This window comes from Pristiophorus japonicus, chromosome 26 (assembly GCF_044704955.1).
Source record: "Pristiophorus japonicus isolate sPriJap1 chromosome 26, sPriJap1.hap1, whole genome shotgun sequence".
Taxonomy (NCBI): Eukaryota; Metazoa; Chordata; class Chondrichthyes; family Pristiophoridae; genus Pristiophorus; species Pristiophorus japonicus.
The window spans coordinates 26,491,989-26,515,278 of record NC_092002.1 but is presented as its reverse complement, the minus strand read 5'-3'; the positions used below and the strand labels follow the sequence as shown (position 1 = coordinate 26,515,278).

Here is a 23,290-nt window from a genome sequence, read left to right as displayed (position 1 = left end):
ACCGAGCACGAGAGAGACCGAGCACGAGAGAGACCGAGCACGAGAGACCGAACGCGAGAGAGACCGAGAGTGAGAGAGACCGAGCACGAGAGACCGAACGCGAGAGAGACCGAGAGTGAGAGAGACTGAGCGCGAGAGAGACCGAGCGCAAGAGACTGAGCGCGAGAGAGACCGAGCGCGAGAGACCGAGCGCTGAGCGCGAGAGACCGAGCTCGAGAAACTGAGCGCAAGAGTGACCGAGCGCGAGAGAGACCGAGCGCGAGAGAGAGTGAGCGCGAGAGAGACCGAGCGCGAGAGAGACCGAGCGCGAGAGGCAGAGCACGAGAGAGACCGAGCGCGAGAGACTGAGCGCAAGAGAGACCGAGCGCGAGAGACTGAGCGCGAGAGAGACTGAACGCGAGAGAGACCGAGCACGAGAGACCGAGCGCGAGAGAGACCGAGAGTGAGAGAGACTGAGCGCGAGAGGCAGAGCGCGAGAGAGACAGAGCGCGAGAGAGGCCGAGCGTCAGAGAGATCGAGCGTGAGAGAGACTGAGCGCGAGAGGCAGAGCGCGAGAGAGACCGAGCGTGAGAGAGACCGAGCGCGAGAGAGACCGAGCGTAAGAGAGACCGAGCGCGAGAAACTGAGCGCGAGAGAGACCGAGCACGAGAGAGACTGAGCGCGAGAGACTGAGTGCGAGATAGACCGAGCGCGAGAGACTGAGGGCGAGAGACTGAGCGCGAGAGACTGAGCGCGAGATAGACCGGGCGCGAGAGACTGAGGGCGAGAGACTGAGCGCGAGAGACTGAGCGCGAGATAGACCGAGCACGAGAGAGACTGAGCACGAGAGACTGAGCGCGAGATAGACCGAGCGTGAGAGACTGAGCGCGAGAGACTGAGCGCGAGAGGCTGAGCGCGAGAGAGACCGAGCGCGAGAGACTGAGCGCGAGAGAGACCGAGCGCGAGAGAGACCGAGCGCGAGAGACAGAGCGCGAGAGAGACTGAGCTCGAGAGGCAGAGCGCGAGAGAGACAGAGCGAGAGAGACTGAGCGCGAGAGAGACCGAGCGCGAGAGAGACCGAGCGTGAGAGAGACAGAGCACGATAGAGACCGAGCGCGAGAGACTGAGGGCGAGAGACTGAGCGCGAGAGAGTGAGCGCGAGAGAGACTGAGGGCGAGAAACTGAGCGCGAGAGAGACTGAGCGCGAGAGAGACCGAGCGCGAGAGAGACTGAGCGTGAGAGAGACAGAGCACGATAGAGACCGAGCGCAAGAGACTGAGGGCGAGAGACTGAGCGCGAGAGAGTGAGCGCGAGAGAGACTGAGGGCGAGAAACTGAGCGCGAGAGAGACCGAGCGTGAGAGACTGAAGGCGAGAAACTGAGCGCGAGAGACCGAGCGCGAGAGAGACTGAGGGCGAGAGACTGAGCGCCGAGAGAGACCGAGGGCGAGAGACCGAGCGCGAGAGAGACCGAGGGCGAGAGACTGAGCGCGAGAGAGACCGAGCGTGAGAGACCGAGCGCGAGAGAGACCGAGCGTGAGAGACTGAGCGCGAGAGAGACAGAGCGCGAGAGAGACCGAGCGTGAGAGACTGAGCGCGAGAGAGACCGAGCGCGAGAGACAGAGCACGAGAGAGACCGAGCGCGAGAGAGACAGAGCGCGAGAGAGACTGAGCGCGAGAGACTGAGCGCGAGAGAGACTGAGCGCGAGAGACTGAGCGCGAGAGAGACTGAGGGCGAGAGACAGAGCACGAGAGAAACCGAGCGCGAGAGACTGAGCGCGAGAGAGACTGAGGGCGAGAGACAGAGCGCGAGAGAGACTGAGGGCGAGAGACAGAGCGCGAGAGAGACCGAGCACGAGAGACTGAGTGCAAGAGAGACTGAGGGCGAGAGACCGAGCGCGAGAGAGACTGAGGGCGAGAGGCAGAGCACGAGAGAGACAAGAGCATGAGAGAGACCGAGCGTGAGAGACAGAGCGCGAGAGAGACCGAGCGCGAGAGAGACCGAGCGCGAGAGAGACCGAGCGCGAGAGAGACCGAGCGCGAGAGACTGAGCGCGAGAGAGACCGAGCGCGAGAGACAGAGCACAAAAGAGACAGAGCGCGAGAGAGACCGAGCGCGAGAGAGACCGAGCGCGAGAGACTGAGCGCGAGAGAGACTGAGCGCGAGAGAGACCGAGCGCGAGAGACAGAGCACGAGAGAGACTGAGCGCGAGAGACCGAGCGCGAGAGACAGAGCACAAAAGAGACAGAGCGCGAGAGAGACCGAGCGCGAGAGAGACCGAGCGCGAGAGACTGAGCGCGAGAGAGACCGAGCGCGAGAGACAGAGCGCGAGAGAGAACGAGCGCGAGAGACCGAGCGCGAGAGAGACCGAGCGCGAGAGACAGAGCGCGAGAGAGACCGAGCGCGAGAGAGACCGAGCGCGAGTGACTGAGCGCGAGAGAGACCGAGCGCGAGAGAGACCGAGCGCGTGAGACCGAGCGCACGAGACCGAGCGCGAGAGAGACCGAGCGCAAGAGAGACCGAGAGCGAGAGAGACCGAGCGCGAGAGAGACCGAGAGCGAGAGAGACCGAGAGCGAGAGAGACCGAGCGCAAGAGACCGAGAGCGAGAGAGACCGAGCGCGAGAGAGACCGAGCGCAAGAGACCGAGAGCGAGAGACCGAGCGCGAGAGACCGAGCACGAGAGACCGAGCACGAGAGACCGAGAGCGAGAGACCGAGCACGAGAGACCGAGCGCGAGAGACCGAGCACGAGAGACCGAGCACGAGAGACCGAGCACGAGAGACCGAGCGCGAGAGACCGAGAGCGAGAGAGACCGAGCGCGAGAGAGACCGAGAGCGAGAGAGACCGAGCGCAAGAGACCGAGAGCGAGAGACCGAGCGCGAGAGACCGAGCACGAGAGACCGAGCACGAGAGACCGAGCGCGAGAGACCGAGCGCGAGAGACCGAGCGCGAGAGACCGAGAGCGAGAGACCGAGCGCGAGAGACCGAGCACGAGAGAGACCGAGCACGAGAGACCGAGCGCGAGAGACCGAGCGCGAGAGACCGAGAGCGAGAGACCGAGCGCGAGAGACCGAGCACGAGAGACCGAGCGCGAGAGACCGAGCGCGAGAGACCGAGAGCGAGAGACCGAGCGCGAGAGACCGAGCACGAGAGACCGAGCACGAGAGACTGAGCGCGAGAGGCAGAGCGCGAGAGAGACAGAGCGCGAGAGAGACCGAGCACGAGAGACTGAGCGCGAGAGAGACTGAGGGCGAGAGACAGAGCGCGAGAGAGACCGAGCACGAGAGACTGAGTGCAAGAGAGACTGAGGGCGAGATACCGAGCGCGAGAGAGACTGAGGGCGAGAGGCAGAGCACGAGAGAGACAAGAGCATGAGAGAAACCAAGCGTGAGAGACAGAGCGCGAGAGAGACCGAGCGCGAGAGAGACTGAGGGCGAGAGGCAGAGCACGAGAGAGACAAGAGCATGAGAGAGACCGAGCGTGAGAGACAGAGCGCGAGAGAGACCGAGCGCGAGAGAGACCGAGCGCGAGAGAGACCGAGCGCGAGAGACTGAGCGCGAGAGAGACCGAGCGCGAGAGACAGAGCACAAAAGAGACAGAGCGCGAGAGAGACCGAGCGCGAGAGAGACCGAGCGCGAGAGACCGAGCGCGAGAGAGACTGAGCGCGAGAGAGACCGAGCGCGAGAGACAGAGCACGAGAGAGACTGAGCGCGAGAGAGACCGAGCGCGAGAGACAGAGCACAAAAGAGACAGAGCGCGAGAGAGACCGAGCGCGAGAGAGACCGAGCGCGAGAGACAGAGCGCGAGAGAGAACGAGCGCGAGAGACCGAGCGCGAGAGACTGAGCGCGAGAGAGACCGAGCGCGAGAGAGACCGAGCGCGAGTGACTGAGCGCGAGAGAGACCGAGCGCGAGAGAGACCGAGCGCGTGAGACCGAGCGCAAGAGACCGAGCGCGAGAGAGACCGAGCGCAAGAGAGACCGAGAGCGAGAGAGACCGAGCGCGAGAGAGACCGAGAGCGAGAGAGACCGAGCGCAAGAGACCGAGAGCGAGAGACCGAGCGCGAGAGACCGAGCACGAGAGACCGAGAGCGAGAGACCGAGCACGAGGGACCGAGCGCGAGAGACCGAGCACGAGAGACCGAGAGCGAGAGACTGAGCACGAGAGACCGAGCGCGAGAGACCGAGCGCGAGAGACCGAGAGCGAGAGACCGAGCGCGAGAGACCGAGCGCGAGAGACCGAGAGCGAGAGACCGAGCGCGAGAGACCGAGCGCGAGAGACCGAGCGCGAGAGACCGAGCGCGAGAGACCGAGCACGAGAGACCGAGCGCGAGAGACCGAGCGCGAGAGACCGAGAGCGAGAGACCGAGCGCGAGAGACCGAGCACGAGAGACCGAGCACGAGAGACTGAGCGCGAGAGGTAGAGCGCGAGAGAGACAGAGCGCAAGAGAGACTGAGCGCGAGAGAGACTGAGCGCGAGAGAGACCGAGCGTGAGAGAGACAGAACACGAGAGAGACTGAGCGCGAGAGAGACTGAGCGCAAGAGAGACCGACGCGAAAGAGACTGAGTGCAAGAGAGACCGAGCGCTAGAGAGACTGAGCGCGAGAGAGACAGAGCACGAGAGAGACCGAACGCGAGAGACTGAGGGCGAGAGACTGAGGGCGAGAGACTGAGCGCGAGATAGACCGAGCGTGAGAGACTGAGGGCGAGAGACGAGCGCGAGAGACTGAGCGCGAGAGACTGAGGGCGAGAGAGACTGAGGGCGAGAGACTGAGCGCGAGATAGACCGAGCGCGAGAGACTGAGGGCGAGAGAGACTGAGCGTGAGAGACTGAGGGCGAGAGAGACTGAGGGCGAGAGACTGAGCGCGAGATAGACCGAGCGCGAGAGACTGAGCGTGAGAGACTGAGCGCGAGAGAGACTGAGGGCGAGAGACTGACCGCGAGAGAGACCGAGCGCGAGAGAGACTGAGGGCGAGAGACTGAGCGCGAGAGACGAGCGCGAGAGACTGAGCGCGAGAGACTGAGCGCGAGATAGACCGAGCGCGAGAGACTGAGCGCGAGACTGAGCGCGAGAGAGACCGAGCGCGAGAGAGACCGAGCGCGAGAGGCTGAGCGCGAGAGAGACCGAGCGCGAGAGACCGAGCGCGAGTGACTGAGCGCGAGATAGACCGAGTGTGAGAGAGACCGAGCGCGAGAGACCGAGCGCGAGAGAGACAGAGCGCGAGTGACTGAGCGCGAGAGAGACCGAGTGTGAGAGAGACCGAGCGCGAGAGATTGAGCGCGAGAGAGACCGAGCGCGAGAGAGACCGAGCGCGAGAGACCGAGCGCGAGAGAGACCGAGAGTGAGAGAGACTGAGCGCGAGATAAACCGAGCGCAAAAGACTGAGCGCGAGAGAGACCGAGAGTGAGAGAGACTGAGCGCGAGAGAGACCGAGCGCAAGAGACTGAGCGCGAGAGAGACCGAGCGCGAGAGACCGAGCGCTGAGCGCGAGAGACCGAGCGCGAGAAACTGAGCGCGAGAGTGATCGAGCGCGAGAGAGACCGAGCGCGAGAGAGAGTGAGCGCGAGACTGAGCGCGAGAGAGACCGAGCGCGATAGAGACCGAGCGCGAGAGAGAGTGAGCGCGAGAGAGACCGAGCGCGAGAGGCAGAGCACGAGAGAGACCGAGCGCGAGAGACTGAGCGCAAGAGAGACCGAGCGCGAGAGAGACAGAGCGCGAGAGGCAGAGCACGAGAGAGACCAAGCGCGAGAGACTCAGCGCAAGAGAGACCGAGCGCGAGAGAGACCGAGCACGAGAGAGACCGAGCGCGAGAGAGACCGAGCGCGAGAGACCGAGCGCGCGAGACTGAGCGCGAGAGAGACCGAGCGCGAGAGAGACCGAGTGCGAGAGGCAGAGCACGAGAGAGACCGAGCGCGAGAGACTGAGCGCAAGATAGACCGAGCGCGAGAGAGACCGAGCGCGAGAGACAGAGCGTGAGAGACCGAGCGCGATAGACAGAGCGCGAGAAAGGCCGAGCGCGAGAGAGAGAGCGCGAGAGAGACCGAGCGCGAGAGAGACTGAGTGCGAGAGACTGAGCGCGAGAGAGACCGAGCGCGAGAGAGACCGAGCGCGAGAGACAGAGCGCGAGAGAGACCGAGCGCGAGAGACAGAGCGCGAGAAAGGCCGAGCGCGAGAGAGAGAGCGCGAGAGAGACCGAGCGCGAGAGAGACAGAGCGCGAGAGAGGCCGAGCATGAGAGAGACCACGTGTGAGAGAGACCGAGCGCAAGAGAGACCGAGCGCGAGAGAGACCGAGCGTGAGAGAGACTGAGCGTGAGAGAGACCGAGCGCGAGAGAGACCGAGCGTGAGAGAGACCGAGCGTGAGAGAGACTGAGCGCGAGAGGCAGAGCGCGAGAGAGACAGAGCGCGAGAGAGACCGAGCGTCAGAGAGACCGAGCGTGAGAGAGACTGAGCGCGAGAGGCAGAGCGCGAGAGAGACCGAGCGTGAGAGAGACCGAGCGCGAAAGAGACCGAGCGTAAGAGAGACCGAGCGCGAGAAACTGAGCGCGAGAGAGACCGAGCACGAGAGAGACTGAGCGCGAGAGACTGAGCGCGAGATAGACCGAGCGCGAGAGACTGAGCGCGAGAGGCTGAGCGCGAGAGAGACCGAGCGCGAGAGACTGAGCGCGAGAGAGACCGAGCGCGAGAGAGACCGAGCGCGAGAGAGACCGAGCACGAGAGAGACCGAGCGCGAGAGAGACAGAGCGCGAGAGAGACTGAGCTCGAGAGGCAGAGCGCGAGAGAGACTGAGCGAGAGAGACTGAGCGCGAGAGAGACTGAGCGCGAGAGAGACCGAGCGCGAGAGAGACTGAGCGTGAGAGAGACAGAGCACGATAGAGACCGAGCGCGAGAGACTGAGGGCGAGAGAGTGAGCGCGAGAGAGACTGAGGGCGAGAAACTGAGCGCGAGAGAGACCGAGCGTGAGAGACTGAGGGCGAGAAACCGAGCGCGAGAGACTGAGCGCGAGAGAGACCGAGGGCGAGAGATTGAGCGCGAGAGAGACCGAGGGCGAGAGACTGAGCGCGAGAGAGACCGAGCGTGAGAGACTGAGGGCGAGAGACTGAGCGCGAGAGAGACTGAGGGCGAGAGACTGAGCGCGAGAGAGACCGAGGGCGAGAGACCGAGCGCGAGAGAGACCGAGGGCGAGACACTGAGCGCGAGAGAGACCGAGGGCGAGAGACCGAGCGCGAGAGAGACCGAGGGCGAGAGACTGAGCGCGAGAGAGACCGAGCGTGAGAGACCGAGCGCGAGAGAGACCGAGGGCGAGACACTGAGCGCGAGAGAGACCGAGGGCGAGAGACCGAGCGCGAGAGAGACCGAGGGCGAGAGACTGAGCGCGAGAGAGACCGAGCGTGAGAGACCGAGCGCGAGAGAGACCGAGGGCGAGAGACTGAGCGCGAGAGAGACCGAGCGTGAGAGACTGAGCGCGAGAGACTGAGCGCGAGAGAGACCGAGCGTGAGAGACTGAGCGCGAGAGAGACCGAGCGTGAGAGACTGAGCGCGAGAGAGACAGAGCGCGAGAGAGACCGAGCGTGAGAGACAGAGCGCGAGAAAGACCGAGCGTGAGAGACAGAGCACGAGAGAGACTGAGCGCGAGAGAGAACGAGCGCGAGAGAGACTGAGCGCGAGAGAGACAGAGCGCGAGAGAGACCGAGCGTGAGAGACAGAGCGCGAGAAAGACCGAGCGTGAGAGACAGAGCACGAGAGAGACTGAGCGCGAGAGAGAACGAGCGCGAGAGAGACTGAGCGCGAGAGAGACTGAGCGCGAGAGAGACTGAGGGCGAGAGACAGAGCACGAGAGAAACCGAGCGCGAGAGACTGAGCGCGAGAGAGACTGAGGGCGAGAGACAGAGCGCGAGAGAGTCCGAGCATGAGAGACTGAGTGCGAGAGAGACTGAGGGCGAGAGGCAGAGCACGAGAGAGACAAGAGCATGAGAGAGACCGAGCGTGAGAGACAGAGCGCGAGAGAGACCGAGCGCGAGAGACAGAGCACGAGAGAGACTGAGCGCGAGAGAGACCGAGCGCGAGAGACAGAGCACAAAAGAGACAGAGCGCGAGAGAGACCAAGCGCGAGAGACAGAGCGCGAGAGAGAACGAGCGCGAGAGACCGAGCGCGAGAGAGACCGAGCGCGAGAGAGACCGAGCGCGAGTGACTGAGCGCGAGAGAGACCGAGCGCGAGAGAGACCGAGCGCGTGAGACCGAGCGCGAGAGAGACTGAGCGCGAGAGAGACCGAGTGTGAGAGAGATCGAGCGCGAGAGACCGAGCGCGAGAGACCGAGCACGAGAGATCGAGCGCGAGAGATACCGAGCGCGAGAGAGACCGAGCGCGAGAGAGACCGAGAGCGAGAGACCGAGCGCGAGAGAGACCGAGCGCGAAAGACTGAGCGCGAGGGAGAGAGAGACAGCGCGAGTGAAAGAGACAGCGAGAGAGACAGAGCGAGAAGGGATAAACTGATAGAGTTCCAAGTTACACATCATCCTGACTTTGAAATATATCGGCCGTTCCTTCATCGTCACTGGGTCAAATTCACTGAACTCCCTCCCTCACAGCACTGTGGGAGCACCTTCACCAACGGACTGCAGCGGTTCAAGAAGGCGGCTCACCACCACCTTCTCAAGGGGCAATTAGGGATGGGCAATAAATGCCGGCCTTGCCAGCGACGCCCACATCCCAGGAACGAATTTTTAAAAAACATTAAGTAACTGAGAGTGAACGAGAGAGAGGGAGAGAGGAAGAGATACCAAGGCTGCCAGAGAGATAGGAAGGGAGAGAGCGAGAGGGAGAAAGAGAGAGTGAGAGAGAGAGCAAGTGAGAGAGAGTGAGAGAGTGAGAGCGAGAGAGAGCGAGAGTGAGCGAGAGAGGATAAGAGTGAGACAGCGAGAGAGCGAGAGAGAGCGAGTGAGAGTGAGACAGAGAGGGTGTGAGAGAGGGAGCGAGAGAGGGGGAGCGAGGGAGTGAGGGAGAGCGAGAGAGAGTGAGGGAGCGCGAGACAGAGTGAGGGAGAGCGAGAGAGAGGGAGAGCGAGAGTGAGGGAGAGTGAGAGTGAGGGAGAGTGAGAGAGAGTGAGGGAGCGAGGGAGCAAGAGAGAGCGAGGGAGCAAGAGAGTGAAGAGAGCGAGAGAGAAGGAGTGAGTGAGAGTGAGCGAGAGAGGGAACAAGAGGGGGCGAGGGGATGGGAGAGAGGGAGAAGAGAGAGGTACTCAGAGATGGAAGTAACGAAGAGAGGGCAGCGAGAAGTTCTGGGAGAGCAGGGAGTAAGGGAGTGCAGTAAGTAACTGAGGGAGAGCTGGGAGTAAGGGAGTGCAGTAAGTAACTGAGGGAGAGCTGGGAGGAAGAGAGAGAACGAGTGTAGCTGAGAGAGAGATCAGTGTATAACACAGTGTTTAACCCTTCACACACATTAGGAAATAACAGATGAACTGGTGCTAGTTAAATAAACCTGAGATGGCAAGTTATTGAGATGGGAAGCATGGCAGTCGGAGTGGGATGTGCAGGATAAATCGGGAATAGATGGTTGGGCAGGAATGTACCATCATCATAACGTGGCTAGGATATACTGGGAATGGATGGGATTGGCTGGGTATACTGGGAATGGCTGGGATTGGTTGGGATTAGCTGGGAATGGCTGAGTATACTGGGATTGGCTAGGATTGGCTGGGACTGGCTGAGTACACTGGGAATAGATGGGACTGGCTGGGTATACTGGGAGTGGCTGGGATTGGCTGGGTATACTGGGAGTGGCTGGGATTGGCTGGGTATATTGGGAATGGAGGTAGTGAGCAGGACATACTGCGGATGGATGTGAGATGAAGGTTGCCCTTGTTGGCCATCCAAAAGCCTCTGGAGGTTCTTGATGACGGCTGTTCCCAGAATTCCTCCCCGGGCCACCACTGACAGACTCCGTGACCCGGAGCCATGTCTCTAAATCAGCGAAGGAGCGACCCTCGGCTCACCCTGGGGGCAGGAACACCCTTCCATCCTGAAATCTCCTCACCTTGCCGATCCGCTTGCCTTCCACAGCTAGTGCCTTCATCTTGGAGAAGTAATGATAATAGGCCACCACATAGGTGATGATGGACTTCTCATCTGGATTCTCCGTGTTCACATCTACAAGAACAGTTGAAGATGTAAAATATCACACATTCAGCGGCGGGGTTGGCCTGAAGGTACCATCAGCAGAGTGGGAATCGCCTCCGTGCACAAGAGAGGAAATGACATACCGTTTCGTAAGTATCTTTGGAACTTACAGCACAGAAGGCCATTTGGCACACCGTGCCTGTGCTGACCCTTGGACAGAGCCGTCGTGCTCAGTTCCATGTCCCCACGTTGTGTCCGCAGCCCTGTCAGTTCCTCAGCCTCCAGTACCCGGCCCACTCACCACGGGGAATAGTTGTTCTCTATCTACACGATCAAAACCTCCCAGCATCTTGAAAACCTATATTTGGTCACCTCTTGACCTTCTCAGTTCCAAGGAGAGCGGGCGTATCTTTCCCAACCTCTCCTCATAACTGAAGTCGCTCATCCCTGGTAACATCCTGGTCAACCTTATCTGACCCTTTCGAAGGCCTTTACATCTTTCCTGAAGTGCGGGGCCCAGAATTGTCCACAATACTCCAGCTGAGGCCTAGCCAGTGATTTATAAAGTTCCAGCGCGATCTCCTTGCTTTTATATTCTATTCTTCTATTCATAAAACCAAGTAACTTATGATTTTTTGACCACCGTATCAGCTTCCCCGCCATCGTGCAGGATTTGTCTATATCAGCACCATCCACACGTTTCAGAATCATCCCATTGATAGTAAACGGTCCTTCCACGTTCGTCCTCCCATATCTCCATGTCATTAGTTCAGGCCTCGGGATTACTAGTCCAGTGACATAACCACGACACTAAAGTACCCCTGGCTCTGCCGAATCATGTTATGAATTTCTAAGTGCCCTGATACCACTTCTTTACAGAGATAGAATGAAGCTCCCTCTACACTGTTCCATCACACAATCCCAGGGCAGGTACAGAATGGGGTTAGATACAGAGTAAAGTTCCCTCTACACTGTCCCATCAAACACTCCCAGGGCAGGTACAGGGGGTTAGATACAGAGTAAAGTTCCCTCTACACTGTCCCATCACACACTCCCAGGGCAGGTACAGCACGGGTTAGATACAGAGTAAAGCTCCCTCTACACTGTCCCATCACACACTCCCAGGGCAGGTACAGAATGGGGTTAGATACAGAGTAAAGCTCCCTCTACACTGTCCCATCACACACTCCCAGGGCAGCGACAGAATGGGGTTAGATACAGAGTAAAGCTCCCTCTACACTGTCCCATCACACACTCACAGGGAAGATACAGCACGGGTTAGATACAGAATAAAGCTCCCTCTACACTGTCCCATCAAACACTCACAGGGCAGGTACAGCACGGGGTTAGATATAGAGTAAAGTCCCCTCTACACTGTCCCATCAAACACTCCCAGGGCAGGTACAGCACGGGGTTAGATACAGAGTAAAGTTCCCTCTACACTGTCCCATCAAACACTCACAGGGCAAGTACAGCACGGGGTTAGATATAGAGTAAAGTCCCTTCTACACTGTCCCATCACACACTCACAGGGAAGATACAGCACGGGTTAGATACAGAATAAAGCTCCCTCTACACTGTCCCATCAAACACTCCAAGGGCAGGTACAGCACGGGTTAGATACAGAGTAAAGCTCCCTCTACACTGTCCCATCACACACTCCCAGGGCAGGTACAGAATGGGGTTAGATACAGAGTAAAGCTCCCTCTACACTGTCCCATCACACACTCCCAGGGCAGGTACAGAATGGGGTTAGATACAGAGTAAAGCTCCCTCTACACTGTCCCATCAAACACTCACAGGGCAAGTACAGCACGGGGTTAGATATAGAGTAAAGTCCCTTCTACACTGTCCCATCACACACTCACAGGGAAGATACAGCACGGGTTAGATACAGAATAAAGCTCCCTCTACACTGTCCCATCAAACACTCACAGGGCAGGTACAGCACGGGGTTAGATATAGAGTAAAGTCCCCTTTACACTGTCCCATCAAACACTCCCAGGGCAGGTACAGCACGGGGTTAGATACAGAGTAAAGTTCCCTCTACACTGTCCCATCAAACACTCCAAGGGCAGGTACAGCACGGGTTAGATACAGAGTAAAGCTCCCTCTACACTGTCCCATCACACACTCACAGGGCAGATACAGCACGGGGTTAGCTACAGAGTAAAGCTCCCTCTACACTGTCCCATCACACACTCCCAGGGCAGATACAGCACGGGTTAGATACAGAGTAAAGCTCCCTCTACACTGTCCCATCACACAATCCCAGGGCAGGTACAGCTTGGGGTTAGATACAGAGTAAAGGTCCCTCTACACTCTCCCATCAAACACTCCCAGGGTTGGTACAGCACGGGTTAGATACAGAGTAAAGTTCCCTCTGCACTATCCCATCAAACACTCCCAGGGCAGGTACAGAATGGGGTTAGATACAGAGTAAAGCTGCCTCTACACTGTCCCATCACACACTCCCAGGGCAGGTACAGCACGGGGTTAGATACAGAGTAAAGCTCCCTCTACATTGTCCCATCAAACACTCCCAGGACAGGTACAGCACGGGGTTAGATACAGAGTAAAGCTGCCTCTACACTGTCCCATCACACACTCCCAGGGCAGGTACAGCACGGGGTTAGATACAGAGTAAAGTCCCCTCTACACTGTCCCATCAAACACTCCCAGGGCAGGTACAGCACGGGGTTAGATACAGAGTAAAGCTCCCTCTACACTGTCCCATCACACACTCCCAGGGCAGGTACAGCACGGGGTTAGATACAGAGTAAAGTCCCCTCTACACTGTCCCATCACACACTCCCAGGACAGGTACAGCACGGGGTTAGATATAGAGTAAAGTCCCCTCTACACTGTCCCATCAAACACTCCCAGGACAGGTACAGCACGGGGTTAGGTAGAGTAAAGCTCCCTCTACACTGTCCCATCAAACACTCCCAGGGCAGGTACAGCACGGGGTTAGGTAGAGTAAAGCTCCCTCGACACTGTCCCATCAAACACTCCCAGGGCAGGTACAGCATGAGCTATTGTACATGAGGAACTGGCATCGAGTGTGACTGGACGCTCAGGCGCTCCATTGTGCAGGAACCGAACAGTCGCACAGCCCATAGACAACCTGATCAGCAAGGCCTGGTTTGAGGTCAGACGACACCTAGGGTATATTGTACGGGTGGTTCTATTCCAGCGAGCTGGTGACGGGCTTACCTTCTGGGTCGAGGAGCTTGGCGACTCCCAGGCGTTGCTCCGCCATGTTGAACGCTTGCTGCAGGTTGAAGGTTGAATTGGATTTCTGCAGTTTGGTGAAGTCAACAAGGTCATGCCTGAAAGGTCAAATATCCAGCTCGTTACATCACCAGGGCCAAAATAAAGGGAGCGCAGGGGGAAACAGTGGATATGGAGGGGACACACTGGGGAATAGTGGGATATGGAGGGGACACACTGGGGAATAGTGCGATATGGAAGGATCACACATTGGGAACAGTGGGATATGGAGGGGGGACACACTGGGGAATAGTGGGATATGGAGGGGACACACATTGGGAATAGTGGGATATGGAGGGATCACACATTGGGGAAACAGTGGGATATGGAGGGGTCACACACTGGGGAATAGTGGGATATGGAGGGGACACACATTGGGGAAACAGTGAGATATGGCGGGGACACACATTGGGGAAACAGTGGGATATGGAGGGGTCACACACTGGGGAAACAGTGGGATATGGAGGGATCATACATTGGGGAAACAGTGGGATATGGAGGGGTCACACACTGGGGAAACAGTGGGATATGGAGGGGACACACATTGGGAAGTGGGATATGGCGGGGACACACATTGGGGAAACAGTGGGATATGGAGGGGACACACATTGGGGAAACAGTGGGATATGGCGGGGACACACATTGGGAACAGTGGGATATGGATAGGACACATATTGGGAACAGTGGGATATGGATAGGACACATATTGGGAACAGTGGGATATGGAGGGGACACACTGGGGAATAGTGGGATATAAACATAGGAATGTACAAAATCTCAGTCTGTATTCCCTCCATATCCCACTGATCTCAGTCTGTCCACTTTAGGGTCTCAAACCCATCTGTAAGAATATCCCTGGGCCTTCTCTTCTCCAGTGGAAACTTTCCTGGTTTCTGCAGCCCCTCCTCATAATTCCACTCCTAATCCCAGTTGTTAATTCACTTGCTCTTTACTGCCCTCTCCCACACCCAGATCTCTCTCACACAATGCAGTGACCAGTGTCCCAGGTCAGACCGCACCAGGAGTGTGTACAAACTCAGAATGGACATGTCTCTGACTATCTGCTGACACTGCCCTGAGCCTATTCACTCTCAGCCCTGATAATGTGCAGCATCCCGATCCCCCCGTCCCCCCTCCATCCTGTGCACTGCTCACACAGCCAACGATTACCGTCCTTCCCCGTTTCAGTACTTTGCATTTGTCCACCATTATCTGCATCTGCCCTTTGCCAGATTCATTAAAATATCTTTCTTTGAGCATTTCCTATAGTTTAAGCCAATAAATAAAAAATGCGGAAACCAAAAGCAAAATATTGCAGTTGCTGAAAATCGCAGCATGGTACAGGTCAGGAGACCATTCGGCCCATCGTGCCTGTGAGCGCGATCAGATAATCCCCTTCCTGCTCTTTCCCCACAGCCCTACAATTTTGTCCCCGTCAAGTATTTATCCAATTCCCTTTTAAAAGTTATTTTTGAATCTGGTTCCACCACCCGTCCCACGTTCCCCCCCCCCACCCCCATCGTCCCCCTCCCCTCCCCTCGTCCCCCTCCCCTCCCCTCGTCCCCCTCCCCTCGCCCCGTTCCCCTCACCCCGTCCCCTTGCCCCGTTCCCCTCCCATCCGCCCAGTTCTCCCATTCCCCCAGTTCCCTGTTCCCCCGGGTCCCCCAATTCCCAGTCTCCTCTGACCGTCGGTCCCAGTCCCCCGGCCCCCGGTACCTGTGTTTGTGGATCAGAGCGTTAAACGCCAGCCCGTCCCTCCAGCTGCTGGTGAAGTTCTGGATGTTGACGCCAGGATATCTGCGGACAAAAATCAAACAAACATATGAGCTGTCTTTCTACAAACACAAACCTCAAAACATTTGTACACCAGATATCTACTACCATTTATCCAAAGCTTCTAAGGTTGTGAGGTTAGTCAAATTAGCCGGGTATTCAGCGCCTCTCTGGGGTCTCAGATGCCTTGGGGCTAATTTGGATAGCCCCAATAGCGGGCACGGTGATCGCAAGGTGTAATGACCCCACACCCGTTCGATGTAATGAAGGTGGACGGCATTTTCGTGCTGCTTGTTCATTAGCATTTCTGCCCTAATTGTGCTATTTATTGGCAGCATGCATCAGCAGGGAGCCCAAAATCTTGCTAGCACTGCTTCAAGCTAGCCTGCACTGCTCCAAGCTGGCCTGCACTGCTCCAAGCTGGCCTACACCGCTCAAATCTGGCCTGCACTGTTCAAAGCTGGCCTGCACTGCTCAAAGCTGGCCTGCACTGCTCAAAGCTGGCCTGCACTGCTCAAAGCTGGCCTGCACCGCTCAAATCTGGCCTGCACTGCTCAAAGCTGGCCTGCACTGCTCAAAGCTGGCCTGCACTGGGTGGCCTGCACTGCTCAAAGCTGGCCTGCACTGCTCAAAGCTGGCCTGCACTGCTCAAAGGGGAGGTGCGTTGTGGCTGGAGCAGGTGCTGGGAGTCCTGTGTGAGCTAAATCTGTCCTGGGAAGACAGAGGAATGGCTGAACATGAGAGCGAGCAAGCACCCAGGTATTCTGACGCAGCACTGGATGTCTTGGTGGAGGGGGTGGAAAGGAGGAAAGGCGTCCTGTATCAACAGAGGCCAGCAGCCCCGACAGGCACACGGGATCCAATAGCGGCGGAGGTCAATGCCAGGAGTGCAGCTCAAGGACCTGGATGCAGTGCCACGATAAGTTTAATGATCTCACACGGATGGTCACGGTCAGTGAATGTATGGTCACTTGCCGACCAACTGCGCCACTAGCCTCAGCCACTCTTCAAACCACCACACCCATCACTCACCTGCCAACAATATCGATCAATCAGCACTCCGAGCTTCACCTCACGCTCACACACTGAGCACAGTTACAAGCCTCACACCCACATCTCACACTGCCAGCTATTCAAGCACGTCAGACATCACCCAAACATATTGCCCACACTCACTGACACACGTCCCTGACTCTTGCAGGAGAAGGTGGCGCTCAGCGGGAGGCAGCAGGAACTGACCATGGGGGAGAGGCAGCTTGCGTGCTCGAACCCCCATGGAGGGGGCGGTCTGGCCATTATGGGAAGCGGCATTGCTGAGGCCGTGTGCAGCGGCGGGGCTCAATCCACTGATGGCGATATCCTCACAGAGGGGTGGGGGGGTGAGGGAGAGGGGGAGGAGTGGGGCGTAATGGAGGGGTGGGTGGGCGGGAGTGGGACGGTTCCCTGTTGCTGCTTCACGAACTTCCACCTGTGCGAGGTTGTCAGAGCGTCGGCTGACCATCGAGCTACAACATGGCAACGCCGCCGTCCAATCAGCATTGCACGCTGACCGACGCTATCCGGCGGGCCTTCCCGCGCACTGACTCCTATACCAAGATGGCCATCAGTAACCAGGTCTCAGTAACCTGCACATCAGTAACCAGGCATCAGTAACCAGGCCATCAGTAACCAGGCATCAGTAACCAAGCATCAGTAACCAGGTCTCAGTAACCAGACCTCAGTAACCAGGCCATCAGTAACCAGGTCTCAGGAACCTGTACATCAGTAACCAGGCCTCAGTAACCAGGCCATCAGTAACCAGGCCTCAGTAACCTGCACATCAGTAACCAGGCCATCGATAACCAGGCATCAGTAACCTGCACATCAGTAACCAGGCCATCGGTAACCAGGCATCAGTAACCTGCACATCAGTAACCAGGCCATCAGTAACCAGTTCCAGGTGCATGGAGAGGCTCGGGAGGTGCGTCGCTGAGGCCTAGAAAAAGGCCCAACGCGTTGGAGAGGCTCGGGAGTTCCAGGTGCGAGGAGAGGTTCGGGAGTTCCAGGTGCGAGGAGAGGCTCGGGAGTTCCATATGCGTTGGAGAGGCTCGGGAGTTCCAGGTGCGAGGAGAGGTTCGGGAGTTCCAGGTGCGAGGGGAGGCTCGGGAGTTCCAGGTGCGAGGAGAGGCTCGGGAGTTCCAGGTGCGAGGAGAGGCTCGGGAGTTCCAGGTGCGAGGAGAGGTTCGGGAGTTCCAGGTGCGAGGAGAGGCTCGGGAGTTCCAGGTGCGAGGAGAGGCTCGGGAGTTCCAGGTGCGAGGAGAGGCTCGGGAGTTCCAGGTGCGAGGAGAGGCTCGGGAGGTGTGTCGGGAAGGCCAGCCGGTGCAGCTACAGGGAGAAGGCAAAAAAGAAGAAAGACATCGAAAGGTGACGTCACAGCCAAGGGGGTAAGTGATTGGCTGGTGATTGGTGAGTAGTTTTTCTTTTTCTTTCTTTATCAGTAAGTAACCTTTTAACATTGCTGTTGCCCAATTACGTTAATCCAAGGGTTAAGTCATGGCAGGAGAGCTCGGATACATGATATGCTCCTCCTGCACTATGTGGGAAGTCAGGGACGCTTCCGGTGTACCTGACAACTACGTGTGCGGGAAGTGTATCCGCCTCCAGCTCCTGACAGACCGCATTGCGGCACTGGAGCTGAGGGTGGATTCACTCTGGAGCATCCACGATGCTGAGAATGACGTGAATAGCACGTTTAGCGAGTTGGTCACACCGCAGGTAAAGGGTACACAGCCAGATAGGGAACGAGTGACCAACAGGAAGAGCAGTGCAAGGAAGGTAGTGCAGGGGTCCCCTGCGGTCATCCCCCTGCAAAACAGATACACCGCTTTAAGTACTGTTGAGGGGGATGACTCATCAGGGGAGGGCAGCAGCAGCCAAGTTCATGGCACTGTGGCTGGCTCTGCTGCACAGGAGGGCAGGAAAAAGATTGGGAGAGCGATAGTGATAGGGGATTCAATTGTAAGGGGAATAGATAGGCGTTTCTGCGGCCGCAACCGAGACTCCAGGATGGTATGTTGCCTCCCTGGTGCAAGGGTCAAGGATGTCTCGGAGCGGGTGCAGGACATTCTGAAAATGGAGGGTGAACAGCCAGTTGTCGTGGTGCACATAGGTACCAACGATATAGGTAAAAAAAGGGGATGAGGTCCTACAACACGAATTTAGGGAGCTCGGAGCTAAATTAAAAGTAGGACCTCAAAAGTAGTAATCTAAGGATTGCTACCAGTGCCACGTGCTAGTCAGGATAGGAATCGCAGGATAGCTCAGATGAATACATGGCTTGAGGAGTGGGATTCAAATTCCTGGGACATTGGAACCGGTTCTGAGGGAGGTGGGACCAGTACAAACCGGACAGTCTGCGCCTGGGCAGGACCGGAACCAATGTCCTGGGGGGAGTGTTTGCTAGTGCTGTTGGGGAGGAGTTAAACTAATATGTCAGGGGGATGGGAAACTATGCAGGGAGACAGAGGGAAATAAAATGGAGTCAGAGGCAAAAGATAGAAAGGAGAATAGTAAAAGTGGAGGGCAGAGAAACCCAAGATAAAAAACAAAAAGGGCCACATTACAGCAAAATTCTAAAGGGGCAAAGTGTGTTAAAAACATAAGCCTGAAGGCTCTGTGCCTCAATGCGAGGAGTATTCAGAATAAGGTGGACGAATTAACTGCACAGATAGCAGTTAACGGATACGATGTGATTGGCATCACGGAGACATGGCTCCAGGGTGACCAAGGCTGGGAACTCAACATCCAGGGGTATTCAACATTTCGGAAGGATAGACAGAAAGGAAAAGGAGGCGGGGTGGCGTTGCTGGTTAAAGAGGAAATTAATGCAACAGTAAGGAAGGACATTAGCCTGGATGAGGTGGAATCGGTATGGGTGGAGCTACGGAATACCAAAGGGCAGTAAACGCTAGTGGGAGTTGTGTACAGGCCACCAAACAGTAGTAGTGAGGTTGGGGACGGCATCAAACAAGAAATACGGGATGTGTGCAATAAAGGTACAGCAGTTATCATGGGCGACTTTAATCTACATATTGATTGGGCTAACCAAACTGGTAGTAATGCGGTGGAGGAGGATTTCCTGGAGTGTATTAGGGATGGTTTTCTTGACCAATATGTCGAGGAACCAACAAGAGAGCTGGCCATCCTAAACTGGGTGATGTGTAATGAGAAGGGACTAATTAGCAATCTTGTTGTGCGAGGCCCCTTGGGGAAGAGTGACCATAATATGGTAGAATTCTTCATTAAGATGGAGAGTGACATAGTTAATTCAGAAACTAGGGTCCTGAACTTAAGGAAAGCTAACTTCGACAGCATGAGGCGTGAATTGGCTGGAATAGACTATCAAAGGATACTTAAAGGGTTGACGGTGGATAGGTAATGGCAAACATTTAAAGATCACATGGATGAACTTCAACAATTCCGAAGGAAGACACAAATAACCTTCCGGATGTACTACGGGACCGAGGGTCTAGTGAGAAGGAGGAATTGAAGGATATCCTAATTAGGCGAGAAATTGTGTTGGGGAAATTGATGGGATTGAAGGCCGATAAATCCCCGGGCCCTGATTGTCTGCATCCCAGAATACTTAAGGAAGAGGCCTGAGAAATAGTGGATGCATTGGTGATCATTTTCCAACAGTCTATCGACTCTGGATCAGTTCCTATGGAGTGGAGGGAAGTTAATGAAACACCACTTTTTAAAAAAGGAGGGAGAGAGAAAACGGGTAATTATAGACCGGTTAGCCTGACATCAGTAGTGGGGAAAATGTTAGAATCAATTATTAAGGATGAAATAGCAGCGTATTTGGAAAGCAGTGACAGGATTGGTCCAAGTCAGCATGGATTTATGAAAGGGAAATCATGCTTGACAAATCTTCTGGAATTTTTTGAGGATGTAACTAGTAGAGTGGATAAGGGAGAACTAGTGGATGTGGTGTATTTGGACTTTCAAAAGGCCAAGAGATTGGTGTGCAAAATCAAAGCACATGGTATTGGGGGTAATGTACTGACGTGGATAGAGAACTGGTTGGCAGACAGGAAGCAGAGAGTCGGGATAAACGGGTCCTTTTCGGAATGGGAGGCAGTGACTAGTGGAGTGCCGCAGGGCTCAGTGCTGGGACCCCAGCTCTTTACAATATACATCAATGATTTGGATGAAGGAATTGAGTGTATATCTCCAAGTTTGCAGATGACACTAAACTGGGTGGCGGAGGAGGATGCTAAGAGGCTGCAGGGTGACTTGGACAGGTTTAGGTGAGTGGGCAAATGCATGGCAGATGCAGTATAATGTGGATAAATGTGAGGTTATCCACTTTGGTGGCAAAAACACGAAGGCAGAATATTATCTGAATGGTGGCAGATTAGGAAAAGGGGAGGTGCAACGAGACCTGGGTGTCATTCATTGAAAGTTGACATGCAGGTACAGCAGGCGGTGAAGAAGGCAAATGGCATGTTGGCCTACATAGCTAGGGGATTTGAGTATAGGAGCAGGGAGGTCTTACTGCAGTTGTACAGGGCCTTAGTGAGGCCTCACCTGGAATATTGTGTTCAGTTTTGGTCTCCTAATCTGAGGAAGGACGTTCTTGCTATTGAGGAAGTGCAGTGAAGGTTCACCAGACTGATTCCCGGGATGGCTGGACTGACATATGAGGAGAGACTGAATCAACTGGGCCTTTATACACTGGAGTTTAGAAGGATGAGAGGGGATCTCATAGAAATGTATAAGATTTTGACGGGACGGGACAGGTTAGATGCGGGAAGAATGTTCCCGATGTTGGGGAAGTCCAGAACCAGGGGACACAGTCTTAGGATAAGGGGTAGGCCATTTAGGACTGAGATGAGGAGAAACTTCTTCACTCAGAGAGTTGTTAACCTGTGGAATTCCCTGCCGCAGAGAGTTGTTGATGCCAGTTCATTGGATGTATTCAAGAGGGAGTTAGATGTGACCCTTATGGCTAAAGGGATCAAGGGGTATGGAGAGAAAACAGGAAAGGGGTACTGAGGGAATGATCAGCCATGATCTTATTGAATGGTGGTGCAGGCTCGAAGGGCCGAATGGCCTACTCCTGCACCTATTTTCTATGTTTCTATGTTTAACCAGGCCATCAGTAACCAGGCCATCAGTAACCAGGCCATCAGTAACCTGCACATCAGTAACCAGCTGTTGTACCCCATAGTGGGTACTTTATAGTGATCTTTACAGTGCGACAACTGCAAGAGAAATGCAGGGAAAAGCACCAACCCTTGTACATGGCCATCAAGCCGGGCTGTGTCATCATTCCAACCCGCTTCTCAATCTTCCTCGCTGCCATGCTCCACCTTACACTCAGTAAGCTCCCCGCTGGAGTGGAACTAAACTACAAAACCAGTGGGAACCTGTTCAACCTTCGTTGTCTCCAGGCCAGGTCCAAGACCTTCCCATCCTCTGTCATCAAACTACAGTACGCGGACAACGCTTGCGTCTGAGCACATTCAGAGACTGAACTCCAAGTCATAGTCAACATCTTCACCGAGGCGTACGAAAGCATGGACCTTACACTAAACATCCGTAAGACAAAGGTCCCCCAGCAACCTGACCCCACCACACAGCACTGTCCCCCAAGTCATCAAGATCCATGGCGCGGCCCTGGACAACGTGGAACCATACCTTGAGAGCCTATTATCAGCAAGGGCAGACATCGACGACGAGATCCAACACCGCCTCCATTCAGCCGTCTGAGGAAAAGTGTGTTCAAAGATCAGGCCCTCAAGTCTGACACCAAGCTCATGGTCGACAGGGCTATAGTAATACCCGCCCTCCTGTATGGCTCAGAGACATGGACCATATACAATAGACACCTCAAATCGCTGGAGAAATACCACCAACGATGTCTTCGCAAGATCCTGAAAATCCCCTGGGAGGATAGACACACCAATGTCAGTGTCCTCGATCAGGCCAACATCCTTAGCATCGATGCACTGACCACACTCGACCAGCTCCGTTGGGCGGCCACATTGTTCGCATGCCCGACACAAGACTCCCAAAGCAAGCGCTTTACTCAGAACTCCTACACGGCATGCGAGCCCCAGGTGGGCAGAGGAAACGTTTCAAGGTCACCCTCAAAGCCTCCTTGACAAAGTGCAACATCCCCACCGGCACCTGGGCGTCCCTGGCCAAAGACCGCCCTAAGTGGAGGAAGTGCATCCGGGAGGGCGCTGAGCACCTCGAGTCTCGTCGCCGAGAGCATGCAGAAATCAAGCGCAGGCAGCGGAAGGAGCGTGTGGCAAACCTGTCCCACCCTCCCCTTCCCTCAACCACTGTCTGTCTCACCTTTGACAGAGACTGTAATTCACGTATTGGACTGTTCAGTCACCTGAGAACTCACTTTTGGAGCGGAAGCAAGTCTTCCTCGATTTCGAGGAACTGCCTATGATGAACCAGGCCATCAGTAAGCAGCACATTAGTAAATAACACAAGTTACCAGCACATCAGTAACAAGCACATCAGTAAATAACACAAGTTACCAGCACATCAGTAACCAGCACATCAGTAACTAGATTAATGAGACAACTACACCTGTAGTAACAAATGTATCAGACACTGAACAGGATGAAATATTTTTTGAAGTGGTGACACTTTGTTGGATGGGAAAGGGAGAAAGGGATGGTGTGTCGAGATGGAGGGTGCAGGGATTGCAGTACGGTGCTTCACAAGCGTCTCATTGGAAACATTCAGGTGTACGGCAGAAGGGGTAACATGGATAGAAAGCTGGTTTTAAACAGGAAACAACGAGATAGAAGCTGACTACAAATTGTGTATATTTTCAGCAGAGAAGACACACGCTAGGTGATGTCAATCAGGGCGATAGTGTAAGATACACAATGCTAAAAGCAAATCAAAGCTAGAAAAGTACAAATATAACACTCGGTATTGACAATGTCAACAAAATATTAATTGTCAGCTCCCACTGACCAGCACAGGCCCAGCTCCCACTGACCAGCACAGGCCCAGCTCTCACTGACCAGCACAGGCCCAGCTCCCACTGACCAGCACAGGCCCAGCTCCCACTGACCAGCACAGGCCCAGCCCCCACTGACCAGCACAGGCCCAGCTCCCACTGACCAGCACAGGCC

At 55.9% G+C, this 23,290-nt stretch overlaps 1 protein-coding gene across 1 annotated transcript in view; it reads right to left on the bottom strand.

The window, feature by feature from the left end:
* LOC139239112 (spectrin beta chain, non-erythrocytic 1-like) overlaps positions 1 to 23,290 on the bottom strand; it is a 563,409-nt gene that overhangs the window by 493,882 nt on the left and 46,237 nt on the right. Inside the window, exons 6-8 of the mRNA XM_070867634.1 lie at positions 15,084 to 15,164; positions 13,311 to 13,426; positions 10,012 to 10,124 (exon numbers count right to left, since the gene is read on the bottom strand). Coding sequence (XP_070723735.1) covers positions 10,012 to 10,124; positions 13,311 to 13,426; positions 15,084 to 15,164 — 310 coding nt within the window. The remainder of the gene's footprint in view (positions 1 to 10,011; positions 10,125 to 13,310; positions 13,427 to 15,083; positions 15,165 to 23,290) is intronic.